Genomic DNA, 19,709 nt, shown 5'->3' with positions numbered 1-19,709 from the left:
GGATCAACAACAACAACAAAAAAGCAAATTAAAATAAATCAAATTTGTACTGAACAATTACAACATGAAATATTCTAAGACTTAAGGCTCATTTGGGACCTGAGGTTTTCATACGTTTCTTGGTTACAAACAATGGATGGGGGAGCAAGACACTATCAACACAAGTCAGATGTTTTCTATGGACGCCTCACAGGCAGCTGTTTTTGCTCCTGATGCAGCAGGTAAAACCAAACCTCGTCAGACACACTTTGGTTCCAGTGATATGGCAACACGTAATGTGATTAAAATCCAGGGAAAATCTGAAACGTCTGGTTTGTCATTTGTTCCTTTAAACAGGGTTTTCCTTCTTGGACAGTGAAAGATGTTCCCCCCAAAAAACTCCAGGTTTAAATGTCTTCACGTCCACAAACCGGTTGGTCATATAGGTCTGTGCCACTCAGTTATTTTTAATTCAAATCTTAAAAAAGTTGAGTGGTGCATATATTACATATCATTTGTAAAGAATCCACGTGGTTCCACTGAAAGTCAAATACATAATGCATCCTCCAAGGCGAAAAGCGAATGAGGATATCCACTAGTTGGAAACGAGACGAGAAAAAAATAATCTTCAAAGAGACTGGAGTCATTCAGGTCAAGGCGTTCTTTCAGTTTCATAAAAACAAACTCTGAAAGAGCCAGTTCCTTTCAGCAACCACTTTAGAACTGCGACAGAAAAGAATCTTCCTCACAAAAGGATCTTTGTAGCGAGAAGAGGAAGGACTCAGCAGGATAGAAAAGGGAGCAGGAGGAAATGCGGCTGTTGGCCTTGTGTTGTCTCTGACCTGCTGTTTTTTGTTTTTCCTTCACAGAGTAAGACGCTGTAGTGCCTGGGCGTTTGTCATAGCACCATTCTGGTTGTGAGGAGTTGCGCTGCAAAGATGACAAGTTGAAATGGCAACAGCTCCGGGGCTGCTCCCACGGCTACGGAGCCTGAAATACAGAATTAAAACAGAATGCATCAGGTTAGTGCACGTGTTTTTGTAACGTTTGTTCTGTTTCTTTGACTGTAAATTAATTAACGTGATGGGTTACCAACATAACTCACAGTGTACAAACAGAACACCTAATTAAAACGTTTCGTTCATTGAAGCGCTTTATGGTGTGAGTGCACATTAGTGTCAATAGATGGCAGTAACACAACGAGCTTCAAAAAGCTGGAGAAGTGTAGCAAGCAGCAACTGATGGACCACAGATTAGAAGGAAACGCATGCTCTGCAACAAACAACTGCTGGTATAGTGTGTGTGCATGTTAGAGAATATGATTTTATTTGTGTTTCAGTTCATGGCTAAAATACTACATTAAACAGCTACCATGAAAGAATAAATGACATTTTGAAGACTTTAAAAAAAAAAAGTTTAATAGGAAATGACTGAGTAATGAGCCTGTGATCATGTATCTGTCTGGTGCTTGTGGACTGTGTTGTGTTTCCAGGCTTTTTTTTTACACTGCTGTGTCTTATTACATGCTTACCCTGAAAAATTTGTGGAAAAATAAAACCTAAAAGTTAAATAAGCACAAATCGGCTGATCAGCAGATACTTTTGTGCAAACAAAGACTATTGTTGTTGTGTTTTACTGAAGTTTCACAAACAGAGGTAGGCATGATTTTCTTGTTTTATTTGTCACTTTTGTCCCACCTTCAATCTTGGGGATTGTAATCTGGGGGCTGCTGCTGCCTTCCCCTCCCTCACTGAAGGGTTTAATCTGGATCACGTAGTCTTGGTTGACTGGCAGCGACAACTCCAAGGAGGTGTTGTTGGTCTCCACCACACTAGGCCGGCTGTGTTTGTCCTGGCTGTACATCACCTGCAGGAAACAAGTGTTTGGAAGTGTTTTATGGCATCAAACCCAGTGAACCATACGAGAGGAATCCATGAAAACTATAAAACAATATCTGCTTCAAGATATGAAGCATGCTATCTCAATAAATAACAGGATCAAATCTTCTGCTGTGGATATCTGAAATAAATTAACACAGCTGACAGGACCGTGATAAGTGAAATAAAAATAAAGGAGATCCTTCAGCTTTCGTCGTCAAAAGGACTAAAGCTATTGCAGAAGGAACAGCATGCAAAACCTGAAAAAGGGGCAGATCCTGTAGGCGTAGCACGTACGGATTATTTGACTGAAAAGTAGAAGTTGGCTTGTGATAAATGGAGACAGATTATGCATTTGTTCACCTGCTGGGGAGTTTTCTCATAAAGAGTATACTTTTTTTAAAGGCTTTAATAAATGAGTTAGAGAAATTAATTAATTTCAAATTAATCCTGAGTTCAATGACCAGTGATTTTATTTAGATTGTGTTTTTACAAATACTTTAAACACACATTTTAATAAACTGACATGCAGTTGGTGCATGAGCATCTAACATTTCATAGAAGAAACTCAAAATGATTTATTTTAGTAACAATATTACAGTTACAGTTTCCTGAGGAAAATTTGAACGAGCTCTCAGTCAGACTGTACATTTATAAAGTTACAAAAGAGAATATTCAAGATGGTAAATAGCCTGGACCACGAGGGACCCAGCTGAGGAAGTTTCATCCTGGACCTGAACAGGTAGTGTGGACTTAAAAAAGCAACTACATTAATTCACTTTAAAGATAATAAATATATATATTTTTTAGATATAAATTTGAAATATTTTATGCCAACAAATTTAACTTTTTACATTTCTACAAAATAAATCCAAGTGTTGTTTTTTTCCAGTTTTACCCTGTCAAGGTCCTATTTAAACACAACCTTACAAGATAAACCATTGTCTGCTGGGTTATTTCCATATTTTTAATGTATTGTGTACTTTAGAATGTTTTTAATTGGGTTAGCAAAGCTTTTTCAAGTTTTTAAAGTATTATGACATTTTTTAACTTGTGTTGTTTTTTAAGAGCCAGATGTCAAAGACAAATCTCCATTTCATTGAATGTTATGGACAATAAAGAATTTAATTGAATTAAATTTAATTGAATAAATCTGTTTGTAATGTTTTGTAAAGTGCCAGTATAAATATGTTGAGACTGCTTTGTAAAGGCAGAGGTTTGTTTGGGACAAAAACACAAAGCAACAGCTGAAATATAATGAATCTTTAATGTGCATCGTCTGAGTAACTGCTGCCTTTAAACCGATGTGCACATGGCTTGATATCTAATGTCAGTGCATTTATCAGACATAACAGAAAAGTGTGCAGAGTAACCTCAATGAGCGCAGAATGAAGGTATTTGTAGTTGTAGAACAATGCAGATATTTCTTGCCCTGGACACTGCAGCTTAAGACCGCAGCGCTGCAGCCCCAGAAATTTACAATAAGAATAGACATAATATATTGTCATAATTAGTAAATGATAAAAACTAAAGCACTTTTTTGCATAAAACAAATTTCACATGTGTCAGTGTGTGTGAATATTAGTCACACGTTTTCTGGTTTTGCACATTATTGTCCAGTGCATACCTGCATTGTCTTTCCACCTCAGGTCTTTGTCCTGCCCTGCTCTGGACACCTGCCAACGGTCTCTTCCTGCTGATCTGCCCTTTCTAACCCCAACCCAGGTCTCGTTAGTCCTCTGACAATTTGTCTTTGTTTCCTTCCTAAGCTAACCTTAAAAAAATGCTCTTAGCATCTTCCAAATGTTTCACAACTGTTACATTCTATGGGTTTGCAGGGCTGATATTTCATCTACGGCCTTTTGCACTCTCAGATAAGAGCGTCCCTCTTGAAATGCCAAATGGAGCTTGCTCAGTTTCTGTGTATTTTAAGGCTCTGTTGTGTCAGAATATGTTACATTACATTTTGATGGTATTAATGGACTTTTTTTCAAGTCACCTAAAGGTTCCTCTAACGTCTGGTAAAGTTCTGTCTGAAAAGGATGATGCAAGAAGTGACACAGGACTACAAAATAACATTTTATATTGTTTTTTTTAAAGGTTATTGTTATTTGATTAAACATTCTGCACACACTCAAGAACATAGATCCAAAAAGAAAGTCCTGTTTTACAGTAAAGGTCTCCTTTAACTCTCACTCCTTCATATATAAAGAACTACTTTTCGGATAATCAGAAGACTTGTTGGTAATTGTAGTGAACCTGATCTGAACCTGATCTGACCTCAAATCTTGATCAGATGAGCAGTGACTGTTATTTCATTGATCTGTATCCAGAAATACAGTTTGAGCCATCTGGTGACTTTCTTTCTTGAATTAATCAAGCAGAAAAGACAATTCTCTATGATCATTACTATTTTACAAGTGTTTGATAATCAAATTGTGTTAGTTTACTCAATGTTTACAGGTTGAAGAAAACTACTCATTTTTATTTTTCATAAACAGTAAGTAATGATTTTTATTCCTCATTCAAAGAAGAAATCAGGTTAATATGCATTTCTTGATTTTTCTGTCTGCAATGTAAGTATGTTAAAGGTCGGTTCTCGGTCAACTAAAATGTTTACTGAGAAAAATGTCATGTTTAAACTTTTTCAGAAGATAATAAGAGTGAGACTCCACGAAGTCTGAAGTCCTACAATAATCTTTCTGTTTGTCACTGAAACAATCCTTGACTTTTAATAACATCTTACATCATACACCACACCTCTATTCCTGGTCCATCGACCAATCAAAAAGCTCTCAAATGACCCGGAAGTCGACCCATTTAAAATGTGGCAACTTCCCAGTTCATGCAGAGGCTGAGAGGCTGAGAGGCTGAGAGGCTGAGACGCTGAGTTGCTGGAGTTTGTTGGTTGCTGTGTTGCTGCACTCAGAAATGAGTTCAACTAGAGAGTGCACAGAGTGATGGAGTCAGAGTTCTTGGGTGCAAACGCGTTCAGGATGATCCAGAGACGTTTTGGGATTATAACTTCTGTTTGAACAACCTCGTACGACTCTCTAAGGGTTTGGCAGTTCTCACGGAGACGCTGAAAGAGTCAGAAAGGAACCTACGCCGACGCTGATTTCATCGTCAACCAGGTAGAAGGTTCTATTTTCGACTAAGTGTACCGGAGGCCAGCTGAGATCTGATGGAGCGTGCACGTTTTCTGGTCAAACAGATTAATTCCCTCACAAATCTCTCTGTAAGATAAATCTCCATTTCCATCTTAAACTCTGCTTTCTCCTAAAATCAGTACAGATATTTAGAAATATCTGAAGCTAAGTCCTCAATCACCGCCGCGTGATTGAAGTTCATTTTCTGTGAAACTTGTCTGTTATTATTTTCATATTTTGCCAAAATTAATGTAAATGTTCGATGTTAAACTTTGATTCTGAAAATAAATGACCGCATTCATTTGATGGGTCAAACATAAATAACGTCTCTCGTTACATTTCTGTTAAAATTCAATGCACGACATTTACACAGTCAGAAAGATGAGGAACTCGTGAAAAGTATGAATATATTTCCCTATATGTCATACTACATAATATTTCCAGATTCATTCAACCTTTATTTATACAAGTGAATCCTACTGAGCCTTGGGGACTCATTTACAAAAGAGACCTGATACAGTTGAGATAATAATATTAAAAATAATAATGTGTTATGTATTGTCACCATTGTATGTTCCCATACAACCCATTCACCTCCATGATGGCTTCATTAGTACTGCAGCCTTTTAAATGCGATCATTTACAAACATATGTCTTTATTATTTTTACTGATGTAATATTTTTTATTACCCATATAATTTAATTTTATCAACTTGTGTTTTTCTTTCCTTCTTTCTTTTTTTAATAGGGAGAGTGGTGGCACAGAGGTTAGAGAAGATGGGCCTGTGATCGAAGGCCATCGGTTTGACTCCCTGGACTGATAACATCAAAAATATAGGTGGGAAAGGTGGAACACCCACACCTGCCTCCACCCTCATTTGCCCCACTCTGGGCCCTTAAGCAAGGCCCTTAACCAGTGGTGTAGTCTACGCGATACGCAGGTATACAAAATATACCCACTAGAAAAGCTTAAGAAATTCTAACCAGTTAAAAGTGCTCAGTGATACATGACATATCATTCGGCACATGTCATCGCTACGTTAAATGGCAGTTAAATGCTTCCGTAACAATCTATCGGTATGTAGCGCTTGTTTATTACAATCAATTATCCTGTGAATTATTGTGTAATTCTGTACTTACTGCTATACTTGAATATGTTTTGCTTTGATGCTGTTTTATAAATTCTATAACATGTTTTTAATACAAACCCAACTGTTATACAAGGTTTGTTGTACATTTAGTCAAATATAAGCATCAGAGAAATTTAGAAATGTTCAATATGCTTAAAAATCTAATAAATAAATTAGCAATTAACGATTACATTGTACTAACCAGTGTACTTTGGTTTTTAAGCACAGTATACCCAGTACAAAAATGTAGGCTACACCACTGCCCTTACCCCCCACCATCTGCTCCCACCGGGCACCCTAGATGGCAGCTCTCTGCTCCACACAGAGGGCTGTGGTAGCTCGGTGGTCTGTGATTATGTCAGGAAGGGCATCTGGTGTAAAAACCATTGCCAAGTCTTCGTGCGAGTTAGTTCACTGTGGCGACCCCTGAGGAAGGGAGCAGCCAAAAGAAGAAGAAAGAAAAAAAAAAGTTTTTTTAATATTTAATGTTTATTTTTATTATTACAGTGTTTGGTTTCTATCTTGGTTTGCTCTGTAACAAACTTTAGGTTTTACTTTTGTTGGGAGAAGTTTTATAAATAAAAAAGTTGAGTGGAGTTAAGTAAAAATCCACAGCGGGCATGTAGACTTGTTTCTGTTGTTAGCGGGGCATGCAGCACCACAGTGTGTGTTTATAACGAAAATATAAGTGGAATAAAAACTGCCCCCCCCCCCCAAAAGCAACTCCCCCTCCCACAGTGCCAGTGTGAGAAGTGTAAAAGTCAACAGTCTTCACCTTGTATCCCGTGACTTCTGACTCGTTCTCCAGGGCGTGCACCTGGTCCCACCGCAGAATGACCTTGGAGTCAGAAGTGTTCCACCTTATTTTATCTGGGGCTTGGCTGGGTGCTGGAGGAGAACAACAGGATGAAAATAAGTGGAGGCAGAAAAACAACAGGAGGTCGAGTCAATAAACAGTCCAGAACCAACTCAGCATGAAGGAGATTTCTCATTATCAGTTCATCATCCCACTGTCAGTAGTGAGCAGTGACTTCACAAACATGTGCGTGTGGGAAGAAGATCAGTCTTATCTGTAATTGCTGTGGGTGGATAGTACGATCTTGGAACAGACAAAAAGGAATGTGGCTCATTGTATAATTATTTTTAACATTTTATAATACAGTATGCACATTACAAAATGCCACAAATTTTATGAAAATGTTAATTAGTTGGGCACACAAAGTTCAGTGGAGCAGGTTCATGATTTGTTTGACTCTTTTAAAAACATGTGAAGCCATAAAGTAATGTGTCTAAAGCACTCAAATCATAAAACAGATGAATCCCACATTTTTTTTTCCAGGCTGATCTTCATGTCATAGCACCCAAGGAGCAGTAAATAAATAGTGGCTACAAAATCTAAAACTGACCATGTGACAACACATTTAAATATATTCCTTTGAAAAGATTTTGAAGTAAATCAAATAGTTTTGTGTGTGTTTCTGCTTTATGCAACAGCCTAGCAATGTTAAAATAATGTCTGACACAGCATGCCACTTGTTTTTGTGATCACTGCCTACTACCATGAGTATAATATATACAGACTGAGCTGTGCCCCTAAAGCTATGGTACCATGAATAAAAAGTGAGAATGATAGGGAGCAAAACAGTACACAAAAAGGACATTATGATTTGCCAGCAGCATCTTGAAAGTAGATTCCTTACGTGGCTTCTTGGTTGTGACATTGACTACGCTGCTCTGTGGACCCACTCCAGCACTGTTATAGGCCCTTAGGGACATGCAGTAGGTACTGCTGCCCTCCAGATCCCTGATGAGTACTGTTGTTTTATTCCCCACTGTTCTGATCACACTGGCTGCATCCTGCTTTACTTTCTCCCCCCAGTACTGCAGCTAAACACAAAACATAATCAGGTTACATTTCACCAATTAGCAACTGATATTTAGTTATTTATTCAAAACGTGGCTGGTTTTAAAGTGAACCTTAAATGGGATACATCATAATATAATTCATTTTACATAATCAATATTATCCACAAGCCAATAATATAAAAGGTTAACATGTCGAGTTTTAATAATATACAGCCACTTAGTGTTGGCACTGTTCATTGTGTTTGTACATGTCGGATTGTGTGGGCATCTGCTGGTTTGACCTCATAGCCCAGGATATGTCTGCGGCTGTTGCTCCAAACCAGCGGCTTCCAGGTGACCTCCACCTCGGATGCTGATACGCTCCTCGCCCTCAGCCTCCCCGGAGGTCTACTGGGCTCTGAAGCAGACAGGATCATCAGAAATACATGGATTCACTACACCCACATCCTCTGCATGACTTGTTAAAGATATCATAGTTTCATGGAATCTATCTACATATCTGTATAAACAAATCTACCACTAGAGAGAGAGCTTTTCCAGTTGTGCCATAGAGATTCCAACACCAACAGTGGTGTACATGGTTCAAATTGTATTTTGCATGTTACTTTATTGTTTCTTCGGCTTAGACAGATTAACCAGTACACATGAGGCCTTAACTTCTCCTATAAAATGTCAGGGGATTTTATGTAAAGGTCGTGGATGTTATCACTTACTAATGTTAAATTAATGTAGAACCATGTGTGTGAGGTCAACGGAGTCTTTTTGTCTACTTAGAGAGGAGCCTGCATAACTGATGACTGATAACTTCTGACGCCTTCAGAAACTGTGAGCTGTGAAGCAGAGGTCGTCTTTACCTCGCCTCTGTCTGATAACGGGTATTTAAGCTTTCCCTAACTCCTAGTCCGTGGGCAGACCTTGTGACCGGAGCTTCATGCAACATCTGTGTAAGCCTGTTTTCAATGCTGCCTCCTTGCAAGTAAAACTGGGTTGAACAATCTCCTTAAATTCTCAGTGTTTGGCTTATTTGATTAATGAGATGATGAGAGGGTAATTAATGTAGCCAACATAAAATTGCCACAACTGGTAACAAAGGATGAAAAAGGCTTTGTGAAAATGCATTTTCATCATCTGCAAATTTGGAATCAGATTAAATTGATCAGAGTCTACAACCCATTGAGTTATCGCTGGATGTCCCCACTGTTTCATACATATTTCACACACCTTCTTCTGCTGAATAGATGGTAGTCACTGGACTGAAAGGTCCTTCACCCTTGTTGTTGTATACCCCGACTTTGACTTGGTAAGGGGAGAAGGGTGGAATACTTTCATTCTTGAACACGTATCTAGAAGCTTCCGGGGATGTGACAGCAGCTTGCATCCAGCCCTGTGTCCCGAGTGGGCGGAAAGCAACCACATATCCAAAGCCCGGACCACTCTGTAGCTCCTCAGGGACAGGCTAAGGAGATACGATATGACTCAGACTGATGACTCAAGAGAAGCAAGCTTCACTGATCTCATTGATATTAATATTTTTACAGAAATGCAGCCCTGCACAGATTAAGGCAGTAAAAAAAAAAAAAACTGAAGTCATTACCATATAAGCAAACACCGCATGGGTTTTTCACCCTGAGTGGGTCAGTGATTTTATACTTCTGAGAAAAGAAACAGCTATCCAAACAGACTATTTATTCCTTATGTGACCAAGATAGAAAATAATACTGCAGCAACATTCATTTCCAAGTCAAAAATGACTGATTATATCAGCCACAACATACAGCAAACAGGCATATACTGGACATGTGAAAATTGTGTTTTTTAATGACGTCAGCTGTCATGTACGCATTTTAACAGGATTCAGAAATACTTCAGCTAACAGCTAAAACACAGACTTATTGAACAGAAACAAATAATAACATTTTTGTTTGTTTACACTTACTTCCCACGTGATGACGAGCTCTGAACGTCCCCCACCACCACCATTCACTCTCGCTGGAGTCACCCTGGGAACTAAAACATCAACCGTGTTTATATGCGGCTATCAAGTTCTAACTTCAAACATGAAGTGTTTAGTTTCTCAACGCCACTGAAAAAAGAGATGCTATTAAATGTTCATCAGAATTTTCTTGAAACTGACTAAAAACACGATTTGTTGAAAACAAATGAAAAAGAAAAACAAAAGCAGAGCTCAGATTCTTAAAGTTTTTGCTCAAGTTGAAAAAAAGACTATAAAGATTTTTTTTTTTTATCCGCAGGAAGATTTCCAAAGATATTGACTAAGAGATAATAACCTTCTTTGAGAAGTAGACTTCCTCCACAATAAAACTTGAGCATGTGGCATATCAGCAAACATAACACACAACTAAACTACAGTTGATATCTTTATTGTGTGTTTTCAGTGTTATTTTATTTGTTTTCTGCTCTTGTCCTGTGATAAATTAGGTTTCACCACCTCTCCCATAACCCTAAACAAAATAAATCCATCCATTTTAGTCACGTAACATTCATCAAAACTCATGTTTTGCTCTGTTTTCTGATTGACTGAGTTTGTAGCCACATAGCATGATGGTCTTGAATTACTAACAATAATTTTTATGGCAAATTTCTTTATTTTTAGTCAGCTACATCAGCTATTTTGCAATCTCTTAATATTACAATGCAGTACCGCTGTTTTGGAGCCATTGTAGTAGACTAGGCCCATGTCAAAAACTAAGTCTAAGGTCAAAACTCTTGACCTTTAGAACCTTGTGGGACAGGAACTGTCATTTCATTCATTTGAACTCAGAAATACAGGTTCACCCATCCTGAGACTTTCTTTCTTGAAGATTCAAGTGAAAAGAACACTCTCTTTTTATTATCATTACTATTTTACAAATGTTGATAATCAAAGTGTCTTAGTTCAAACCATTTTAGATGTGGCAGTGAACTAATCAATTTTATTAACTGTGTAATGATTTTTATTCTCATGTCAAAGCTGTAACAGAATAATTATGCATTTTCTGATTTCTGCCTTTGAGTGAGCAAGTGTGCGTTTCCAAGGTTGGAGTCAAACGAAAAACAAGTTGTTGAACGAACTGTCATGTTTTTAGAATCCTCTCAGACGTAAATAGAGAAGTTTTGGCACCTTTTCTGAAACGCGCCAAAACAAAACTCTCTCTGTCTGTGAGAACATTTCTGATCTGTTTCATAACAATTCTCGCTGTCTCTAACCTCTTACGTCACAAAACACACCCCGTCTGGTCGTTTCTGACCAATGAACAAATCCCAAAAGTGAACCGGGAAACAGCTCTTTAAAATGTCAGTACGTCCTGGTCTACTCGGTCTTGGTTCTGTTGAAGTTCTGATGGAGTGCTGTTGGAGTTCTGCTGGATACACAGTCCAACCAGTTCTGTGAGAGACGGGATGATCCTGACAACAGAGCTCTTCCGAGTTCCATGGGATTATAACATTTTCCACTGAGGTGAATATGTGTCGAACAGAGCCTCGCCATTACTTCGGACGAGTAACAGCATCCTACTGAGACGCTGAAAGGGTGCGTTAAACGGAATCTCACCTGAGACATCTCCAGGTAAAGGAGCCGATTTCATCACCTAAGTGTACTGTAAGGAAAAGCTGAAGAAAGCCGGAGAGTGTCGATTCTGGTGAACACATTTCACCCCTCACACACCATCTTACTCCCTCTAAACTTCTTTCCATCTTTAAACTTTTCTATCAAGTAGAAATTCTTCCAGATATTTTAGAAATGTCTGTGTAAAATGCTCACCCACATTCATGTGGGTAAAAGATCATAATTGTACAGTTTTCATAAATGTCTGTGGTGAAGCAACGGAAAAATCATGGCCGTATGATTTTTCCTGATTGATTGCTTATGTTGTTATTTTCATAATTTGCCAAATTAATGTAAATGTTTGATGTTAAATTTTGATTCTGTAAATAAATGACCGCATTCATTTTGATGGGTCAAATATAAATGACGTCTCACGTTTGCATTTCCTTAAATTCAATGCACGTTTTATTCAGTCCAGAAAAATGAGGAATCCGTGTTAAATGATGAATATATCTGAGCATCTGTTCATCTACACCATTACAAAACATAACATATTTATATTTTTTATACGTGATATGCAATCCCTCCAGCAAAATCTGGGCATGACCTGAGGTCTCCTACTACTGGGATGCATCTAGAAATCTTCTGGAGGGAGGCATCATAATTAAATCACATCAGCTGACATATATATATATTAGGGTCACTTGTTTACGCATATGGATGGGCTTGGTGAAATGGAATGATTGACAACAAAAGTTTTGTTAATTTGTCAAAATGCTTAATTTTGGGGAATAGTGATTTCGTTAGGCATCTAATGCTCAAACTGGTACTGTCTAACCATCATGAGCATGAAGTAGAAACCCTTTATGTCCATGACTCAGCAGCAGAGATAATTTAAGGAACATACGCATTTCCTTGGTGCGGGCCTTCTTAGAGGGTTTGCTGGGCTCTCCTGTTCCTATACCGTTGGTTGCCAGAACTCTGAACTCATACTCCACCCAGGGGCTCAGGTCAACAACAGAAGCAGAGAGATGTTTCCCCCTTAGAAATTCAGGAACTAAGAGAAATTACACAGATATGTTTTTTATTTACAACTTTACAAGATCCAATAAATGTGATGTGTTATTCAGTTTCTTCTCATTATTGCTGACTGAAACGGATAACAGCCACACCCCATCACCCCTTTTTGATCTATTTATTTCCTTCTCACAGCCCACACAGTGTTTTGCAGATAAATCCAGCCTACCAGTGGTAACAGCTTGCCATCCGAGAGAAAAGGGTGTTCTGGCCTGGATGGTGTAGCTGAGGATGGGGCTATGGTTGTCCAACCCAGGTCTCCAGGATAAAGAGGCTGTGGTCTCTGTGATCTCAGTCACCTGACAGTCCAAAGGTGGACCTGGAGGACCTGGAGGGATTTTAATCTACAGTTCAGTTGCATAGAATGATATACTGTAAACACTAATGAAGGCAAGAGGAAGTAGAATGGAGACAGAGTGGGTGGGCAGCACTTAAGAGCCGATGTAATAGATGGATTAAGGAGACAAAGAATTAGAAGAGTAGCTCCTAATCCTTCAGCGTCCCTGTGGTACTAAAGTAAAATCAGTTCAAACTGTATCATATTAGAGACAGTTGATCAAAAATGAAGATGATGACAAAGATTGATTATGAATTAATAATAATAGTCTTATCGTTTTTTTATACTCTTTAAAAGAAAAGTTCCAAATCTTTTGCAGAAAAAAAATCCTGATGTTACAAGACTTAAACATTCTGATTTCCTCATTTATTTTCAGTCCATTTTTGACATTTAAGTGAATCTACAGTACAAATGGAAAAATAAACAAAGTTATCTGTATTATGAATATATTTTAATGAAATAGTTTGTCTTCTCCAGAAAGGCTTGAGAATAATGATTTAAAAATGTGTATTTAAAGAAAACAAAAAAAAAAACGTGTTCACTCATGGACTGGCCTAACATAATGAATGTCTGTGCAACAAATGGCAAAAATGGTTTTCATATATTACATGTTTAAACTTAAGTGTTTTAATTTGTATATATTAAAAAAGCCGACTGCTTGTTTGATTAACCTAATTTTTACATTTGGACTTTTTATTCTATATAATAAAACGTAATTTTCTTCTTCTTCTTTTGGCTTTTCCCTCTTCAGGGGTCGCCACAGCAAGTCATCCTCATCCATCTCACTCTGTCCTCTGCATCCTCTGTCCTCACTCCAACTACCTTCATGTCCTCTCTAACTGTATCCAGATATCATCTCTTTGTCTTTTTCCTGGCAGCTGCATGTCTAACACCCTTATACCAGTATACCCACTGTCCCTCCTCTGGACATGTCCAAACATCTCAGTCTGGCCTCTAACTTTATCTCCCAATTGTATATAATAAATAAAATATAATTAAAAATATAAATATATTTTATAAAAAATAATTCTATATAATTCTATATAATAAAATATAATAATAATAATAAAATAGTCTAGAAATTCAAAAGCTTTTCCGCATTTTTAATTTTTAACCCCTAGTGTTCCAGGCTTGAATACTAAAAGCAAATTCCAAGGCTTTGTGAGAACCATGTCAACTATACAAAGAGCTTCAGTTTGTTTGATTATTTATTTCTTAACAGTGTGAGAATACATTTTACATTATTTTGATTAGACTCGTGCAATCAGCTGCAAGTGATTACATTTGTTTTTAATCATGAACTTTTTTTCTTGGGTTTTTGTTCATCCCAGCTGATTAAGTGCATATAGATGTTAAATATCAGCACCATTTGTTTCCCACATAAAAGACACTCCCTTACCTCTGACAACTACATCTGTGGCGATGGACACACTGTCCACCTTGGTCTGAACAGCGCAGGTGTATTTCCCAGCATGCCTCAGTTGAATGTTTCGTATCATAATGTCCCCAGCTGATCGCTGTTGGTGCAAAAGTTGGAATGAAAATCAACAAAAATAAAAATAAATAACAAGCAAAGAGAGAGAAAAAAAAAAAAAAACAGTACTGGTGCATCCAAAAATTTGAATTTCATGAAAAAAAATCAATTTTATTGTCAACCATTTCAGAAATTGAAACTCATATTTCAATATAAATTAATTGCAAATAGAGTGAAATAATTCAAGCATTTATTTCTTGTTATAGATAATAATAATAATAATAAAAATCAATGTCTCAGAAAATTTGAATATTGTGAAGAGGTTCAATATTTTTAACTCCTGGTGTCACACCCTAATCAGCTGATTAACTCCTAGACATGTGCTACAAATGTCTCGTTCCTCAAGTCGAGCCACTCCTGAACCAGAGACGTCAGAAGTGTCTTACTTGGCTGAGGACAACAAGAGTTGGACTGTTGCTCAGTGGTCCAAATGTCCTCTTTTCAAATGAAAGTACATTTTCATGTCATTTAGAAATCAAGGTCCCAGAGCCTGGAAGAAGAGTGGAGAGGGCCAGAATCCATGTTCTTGAAGTCCAGAGTGAAGTTTCCACAGTCAGTGATGTTTGGTGCCATGTCTTCTGCTGGTGTTGGTCCACTGGGTTTTCTCAAGTCCACAGTCAACGCTGCATCTACCAGGACATTTTAGAGACTTCATGCTTCCTTCTGCTGACAAGCTTTATGGAGATGCTGATTTCATTTTTCAGCAGGACTTGGCTCCTCCCACACTGACAAAGGTACCAAAAGCTGGATGTGGAATATTCTAATGATCTGAGACATTGAATTTTGTTTTTTCCATTATTTGTAAGCCATAATCATCAAAATTACAAGAAATAAAGGTTTGATACATTGAACTCCATGTGTATTCAATCTACAGTATATCAGTTTCACTTTCTGAAATGACTGACAAGAAAAATATTGAACTTTTTCACGATAATAATTTTCTGAGATGCATCTGCTTATCTGAAGAATCTTTAGATTACACAATGCATCAAAAGAACCTCTGAAACAGTTGCAATGTCAAATTGATTTCTAGTGTATTTCTGCTTATTTAATTAAGAGAGAGAAAGACACAACACAAGGCCAGGGACACAGCAAATAATTGAATGCTGTATTTCAGGACTGCTTATAAGGACGGCTCTTTGTGTGGAATTAAAAAGCTTCTTTCCGCTCCGTCTCTTTTTATCCTTCCTGATTCCATCTACTCTACAGAAGACCATTCAATGTCAAACACATTATTAGCTTTGAACTTTAAAGTTAGAGCTAATGTTGAGTTGATGCCTTGTCTGTAAATGTAAAGAACTGTGAAGGAAGATGTGACTTTAAAGCCACTTTGATGTATAATCAGGGACATTTTATGGAGATAAAAGTTCTTTTGCTTCAAATCATTACCATTTCTAAATTCTCACCCGTCATTAAATGAATATAACTCTGGATGAAATAAATTACAGAGCTCTCGTTATAGAAAAAAATTAAACAAAAATGATTGGGAAATAAATTAGGGCTGTAGGACAATCTTTTAGAGTTTGAAGTTGCTCAATTTTATGAATAAAAACAACAATAAAAAGCCTATTTTGATTAAAAGAGCAAAACACAATGCTCAGCTGAATATTGTTCCATCCTTATGTAGTAAAAATATTTGCATGATTCATTCAAATTTAGAGAATAAGATGTGAAAATGTTGCTTGTAAATCCACCGCTTCCCCATGAAGCAATTTAAACTAAACTGTGCAGTTGAATGAAAACGGTGACAAGCATGGTTTTCACTGCTCCCAAGTCTCATACGGCTTTGGTATAATCTTGTTCTCAAATGCTGAAAGTTTTCTTGCGTGGCAGTACAGAATCATATGAAAAAGTACTTTTTATTCATGAAAGTCAAGTCCATCAACTGTTTTATTTCTATCATATTGAACACTAAAATATGCATTTTATGGTTTCTCAAACTCCTATGGTTGCACTGCAAAGCTAACGTTTAACATGCTGGCATGTTTTAATGGAGCCACTCAGCAAAAAACAGATACACAAGTGACAGTGACGTGCGGTGAGGTTTGTGACAGGTGAGGCACTGACTCATCTGGAATCGGATGCTCACATATATGAACCAAAAATAGAAGCTTATATTTCAATGAACCTTTTTTAAATTTATTTCTCTCGAACACCTTCTGTTTCGACTGAAATCTAGTTTTGAAAAATCCTTTTTGCGATATGGTCTTTTATTTTGTCTAAACAAATTTAAACGAGTGCACTGTTTGCTTCACCCCCACCCCTCTGCGTAGCAGAAAAACGCACAGCAATGTTTCATTGTCCTTATGGGGCAGCACTGCCCCCTATTGGTGCGGTAAGGTACTTTCTGCCTCACCCTGCATATTTTCATCGTGCATTTATGACCGATTAGAAAGAAGAAATATGCCACAAACATTCATTCACTATATTAAACAGACTGTAGAACATCAGCATGTGTAGCACATGTGCAATCAAACATGTATATTGGCGAGATAAAGAGAGACAAAATGGGCATGCTCCATCCACCTACTTCATATATTGTATATGACACAGCGCCCCCAGAGGTGAACCAGAGCACTACACTGCCACACCCTGCATTTCTTGCATGTGTTTGAACAGGCAATGTGTAAATTTGGCAATTTTGACCATTGAAGTGTTGAAATAATTCAGAAAACAGTTTTATAAAACAGTTTCTTATAGACCGGTCAAGTGGTCAAATGTATTTTCTCTTATTGTTGTTAGTATTTTACTTGTCATGATGCCTCACCTGCCTCCCCTGACCGCACGTCACTGACAAGTGAACTTACCCCACCAACTTTTTCAAAGAAGGAGCCGTGGCTTCCGAAGTGGATGAGCTGCTCGTTGAAGAACCAGGTGAACTTCAGGTCAAGTGTTGGATCGTGTGAAACCTGACAGGGCAGCACAATGCTCTCACCCACAGTCACATCCAGGTGGCCTGCTGGACTCGTGATCACTGTTGCCTCTGTACACAGTGAGCACAGATTCACAAAATGTGTCACGTTATCATCACAGGGATCTTTTCTTTGGACTTTATATAATCACCTTCAAACCAACCGCTCTGCAGCTGCTTCTTTGAGCAAAAACTGCCATTTTATTTGTCTGTTCCTTGAACTTTGACAAATAATTAATAAACTTTTACCATTCAAAAGCACAAAAAAATCTGTCTTTTGATCTAATCCTTTCTGGGATGTTAACAAAACAAATGACTTTTGAGTCTGGCAGTGACCTTATTCTGCATCCTTTTTTTTTGAGTTTCACAGCATCATGGTAGAAATCAATACACAAAAGAAAATAACAGAAAAGGAGAAGAAATAAGCTCCAGCTTCGATGTGTTAGCTCACTTCTGTGTCTATAATTTGGGTCTGTTTGTGGGAGACAAAAAGCTGTCCTATTTCATCTGCTGTGTTGTGTGCATCAACATATTCTCTGATTGTCTCAGCTGGATGTATTCAGCAGCAGTTAATTTATCTCAGACTGAGAGGCCTGTACACCAGTCCACATGGATTTATGCATACATGTCATGAGCTTCTAATGGAAAGGCTGGCCAATGCAACATGTCAAGAGAAGTAGAGGTCTATATTCAGCTCTGTCAAAACAAGCTAGCTTGTTTATCTCTCAGCCCCCAAGGAAAACCAACTGTCCGTTGTTTTTATTCCAGGTGAGTACTGGGAAAGTTTGGCATAAGATGTAAAAGAAGAAAGGCAAAACTTTCTGGTTCCAACTGCAAAATATGTAAATTTGTATTGTTATATTGGACTAGGTCCCTGATTGTCCTCAGTGTCACATGGGAGTTTTCTGTAATCTTAAAAAAATAATAAACAAATTAGATATCCGGATGACAGAGAAATGTATTTAAATTACTGCATGTATTGAAACACAGCAGTGAAGGCTACGGGACAGATCTGGCTGGCAGGCCGTAGACTGAGGACGTCCTCTGGATGGGGGACAAAACGTTTCTCACTTAAAGAAACTGGGCCAGATGACATAATTAAACCTTTTTTGTTATTTAAATTACTGTTGAAAGACATTTTAAAATGACTTATTTTATCAAGAAAAAACACTAAATGCGTAATTACGGTATACCTGGAAATCCACATTGTGATCAAATAAAGCTTAAATATTAGTTTCAGGTAAGTCAAAACAATACATCTAGGAGTGGATAAACCATCAAGCTATTATAATATCCTAAAAATATTAGTTTCCTATAATATTGAAATAAAGTCAATTTCATTCAATCAGATACTAAGACAGGGACTTCAAAGTCTTTAGGACACTTCTTTGGTCTCCGTTAAATGTCTCCAACAGTTGTCTTATTGTGCATCCAGCTGCTAAAGACAAACAACTTTACTCCTCCAAAGTTTAAGAATAGTCTGATAACGAATAAACAACAAAGGTAACTTTTAAGGCTTTTTTTTAAATGACCCTTTTTAATAGGAAAAGACCCTAAAGGGCCTTAAATGAACCACCTTTACCAATGTCACTAACTGTTGTTAAATATTTGACATGTTACTGTGTATAAAAGGTTCACGGTTCTTTGTTGTCATTCCCATCACATGTGGTACATGAGGTGGAACGAAATTGTGTACTCAAGGTCCCATTTATACCCAAAAATAGCAACAACAAAAAAAAAAAGAATATCAAATATAAAAAGAAAGCGTATACAAGGATCTAAGATATATGCTAAACGTTAATAAAGTAATATATACAGTACGTTATTATATTTTCTAAAAGTGTTTTAGAAAACATTTTTTTTAAATGTGATATCTAGCTGCAATTCCACAAAACTGAACCTTTAACTATCTGGACTCATTTTACATTACAGCTTTTAATGTGTCATACAATGAAACACTGTTGTTCTAAAAACATCACAATAAATTATTTTATTTACTTTATTTAAACTGAAATACTGTACAAACATATTTTCCTCATCCTACATTAATAAAATCATTCAATTAAGGATTAAAGGTTTTTGTACAAATACAAGAAAACTAAACTCATAAATATAAAATAAGCATATGCATATACATATACTGTAGCTTCACTGTGCAAAGTAAATAAATGAATCATTTTCTTTTTAAGCCTATCAATCTTTACATGTGTCCATTTTTATAAACATAAATGTAAAGTATGTTATTTTCATACTGCTACTGTAGTAAACACGTGGGTACGTGCCACTAGTTGTAGTATGACAAATA

The 19,709-nt window shown here is 37.2% G+C and overlaps 1 protein-coding gene across 1 annotated transcript in view; it reads right to left on the bottom strand.

Moving 5' to 3' along the window:
• Nucleotides 1-545: 545 nt before the first annotated feature.
• The window catches only part of cntn3a.1 (contactin 3a, tandem duplicate 1), a 74,602-nt gene continuing 55,438 nt past the window's right edge, over nucleotides 546-19,709 (bottom strand). Inside the window, exons 12-22 of the mRNA XM_037684922.1 lie at nucleotides 17,301-17,476; nucleotides 14,359-14,476; nucleotides 12,792-12,950; nucleotides 12,453-12,602; nucleotides 9,938-10,008; nucleotides 9,223-9,457; nucleotides 8,283-8,398; nucleotides 7,836-8,022; nucleotides 6,911-7,023; nucleotides 1,677-1,845; nucleotides 546-969 (exon numbers count right to left, since the gene is read on the bottom strand). Coding sequence (XP_037540850.1) covers nucleotides 878-969; nucleotides 1,677-1,845; nucleotides 6,911-7,023; nucleotides 7,836-8,022; nucleotides 8,283-8,398; nucleotides 9,223-9,457; nucleotides 9,938-10,008; nucleotides 12,453-12,602; nucleotides 12,792-12,950; nucleotides 14,359-14,476; nucleotides 17,301-17,476 — 1,586 coding nt within the window. The 3' untranslated portion in view covers nucleotides 546-877. The remainder of the gene's footprint in view (nucleotides 970-1,676; nucleotides 1,846-6,910; nucleotides 7,024-7,835; nucleotides 8,023-8,282; nucleotides 8,399-9,222; nucleotides 9,458-9,937; nucleotides 10,009-12,452; nucleotides 12,603-12,791; nucleotides 12,951-14,358; nucleotides 14,477-17,300; nucleotides 17,477-19,709) is intronic.

Source organism: Nematolebias whitei, chromosome 11 (genome assembly GCF_014905685.2).
Source record: "Nematolebias whitei isolate Nwh7 chromosome 11, NemWhi1, whole genome shotgun sequence".
NCBI classification, from domain to species: domain Eukaryota; kingdom Metazoa; phylum Chordata; class Actinopteri; order Cyprinodontiformes; family Rivulidae; genus Nematolebias; species Nematolebias whitei.
This window is presented reverse-complemented; position numbering and strand designations above follow the sequence as displayed.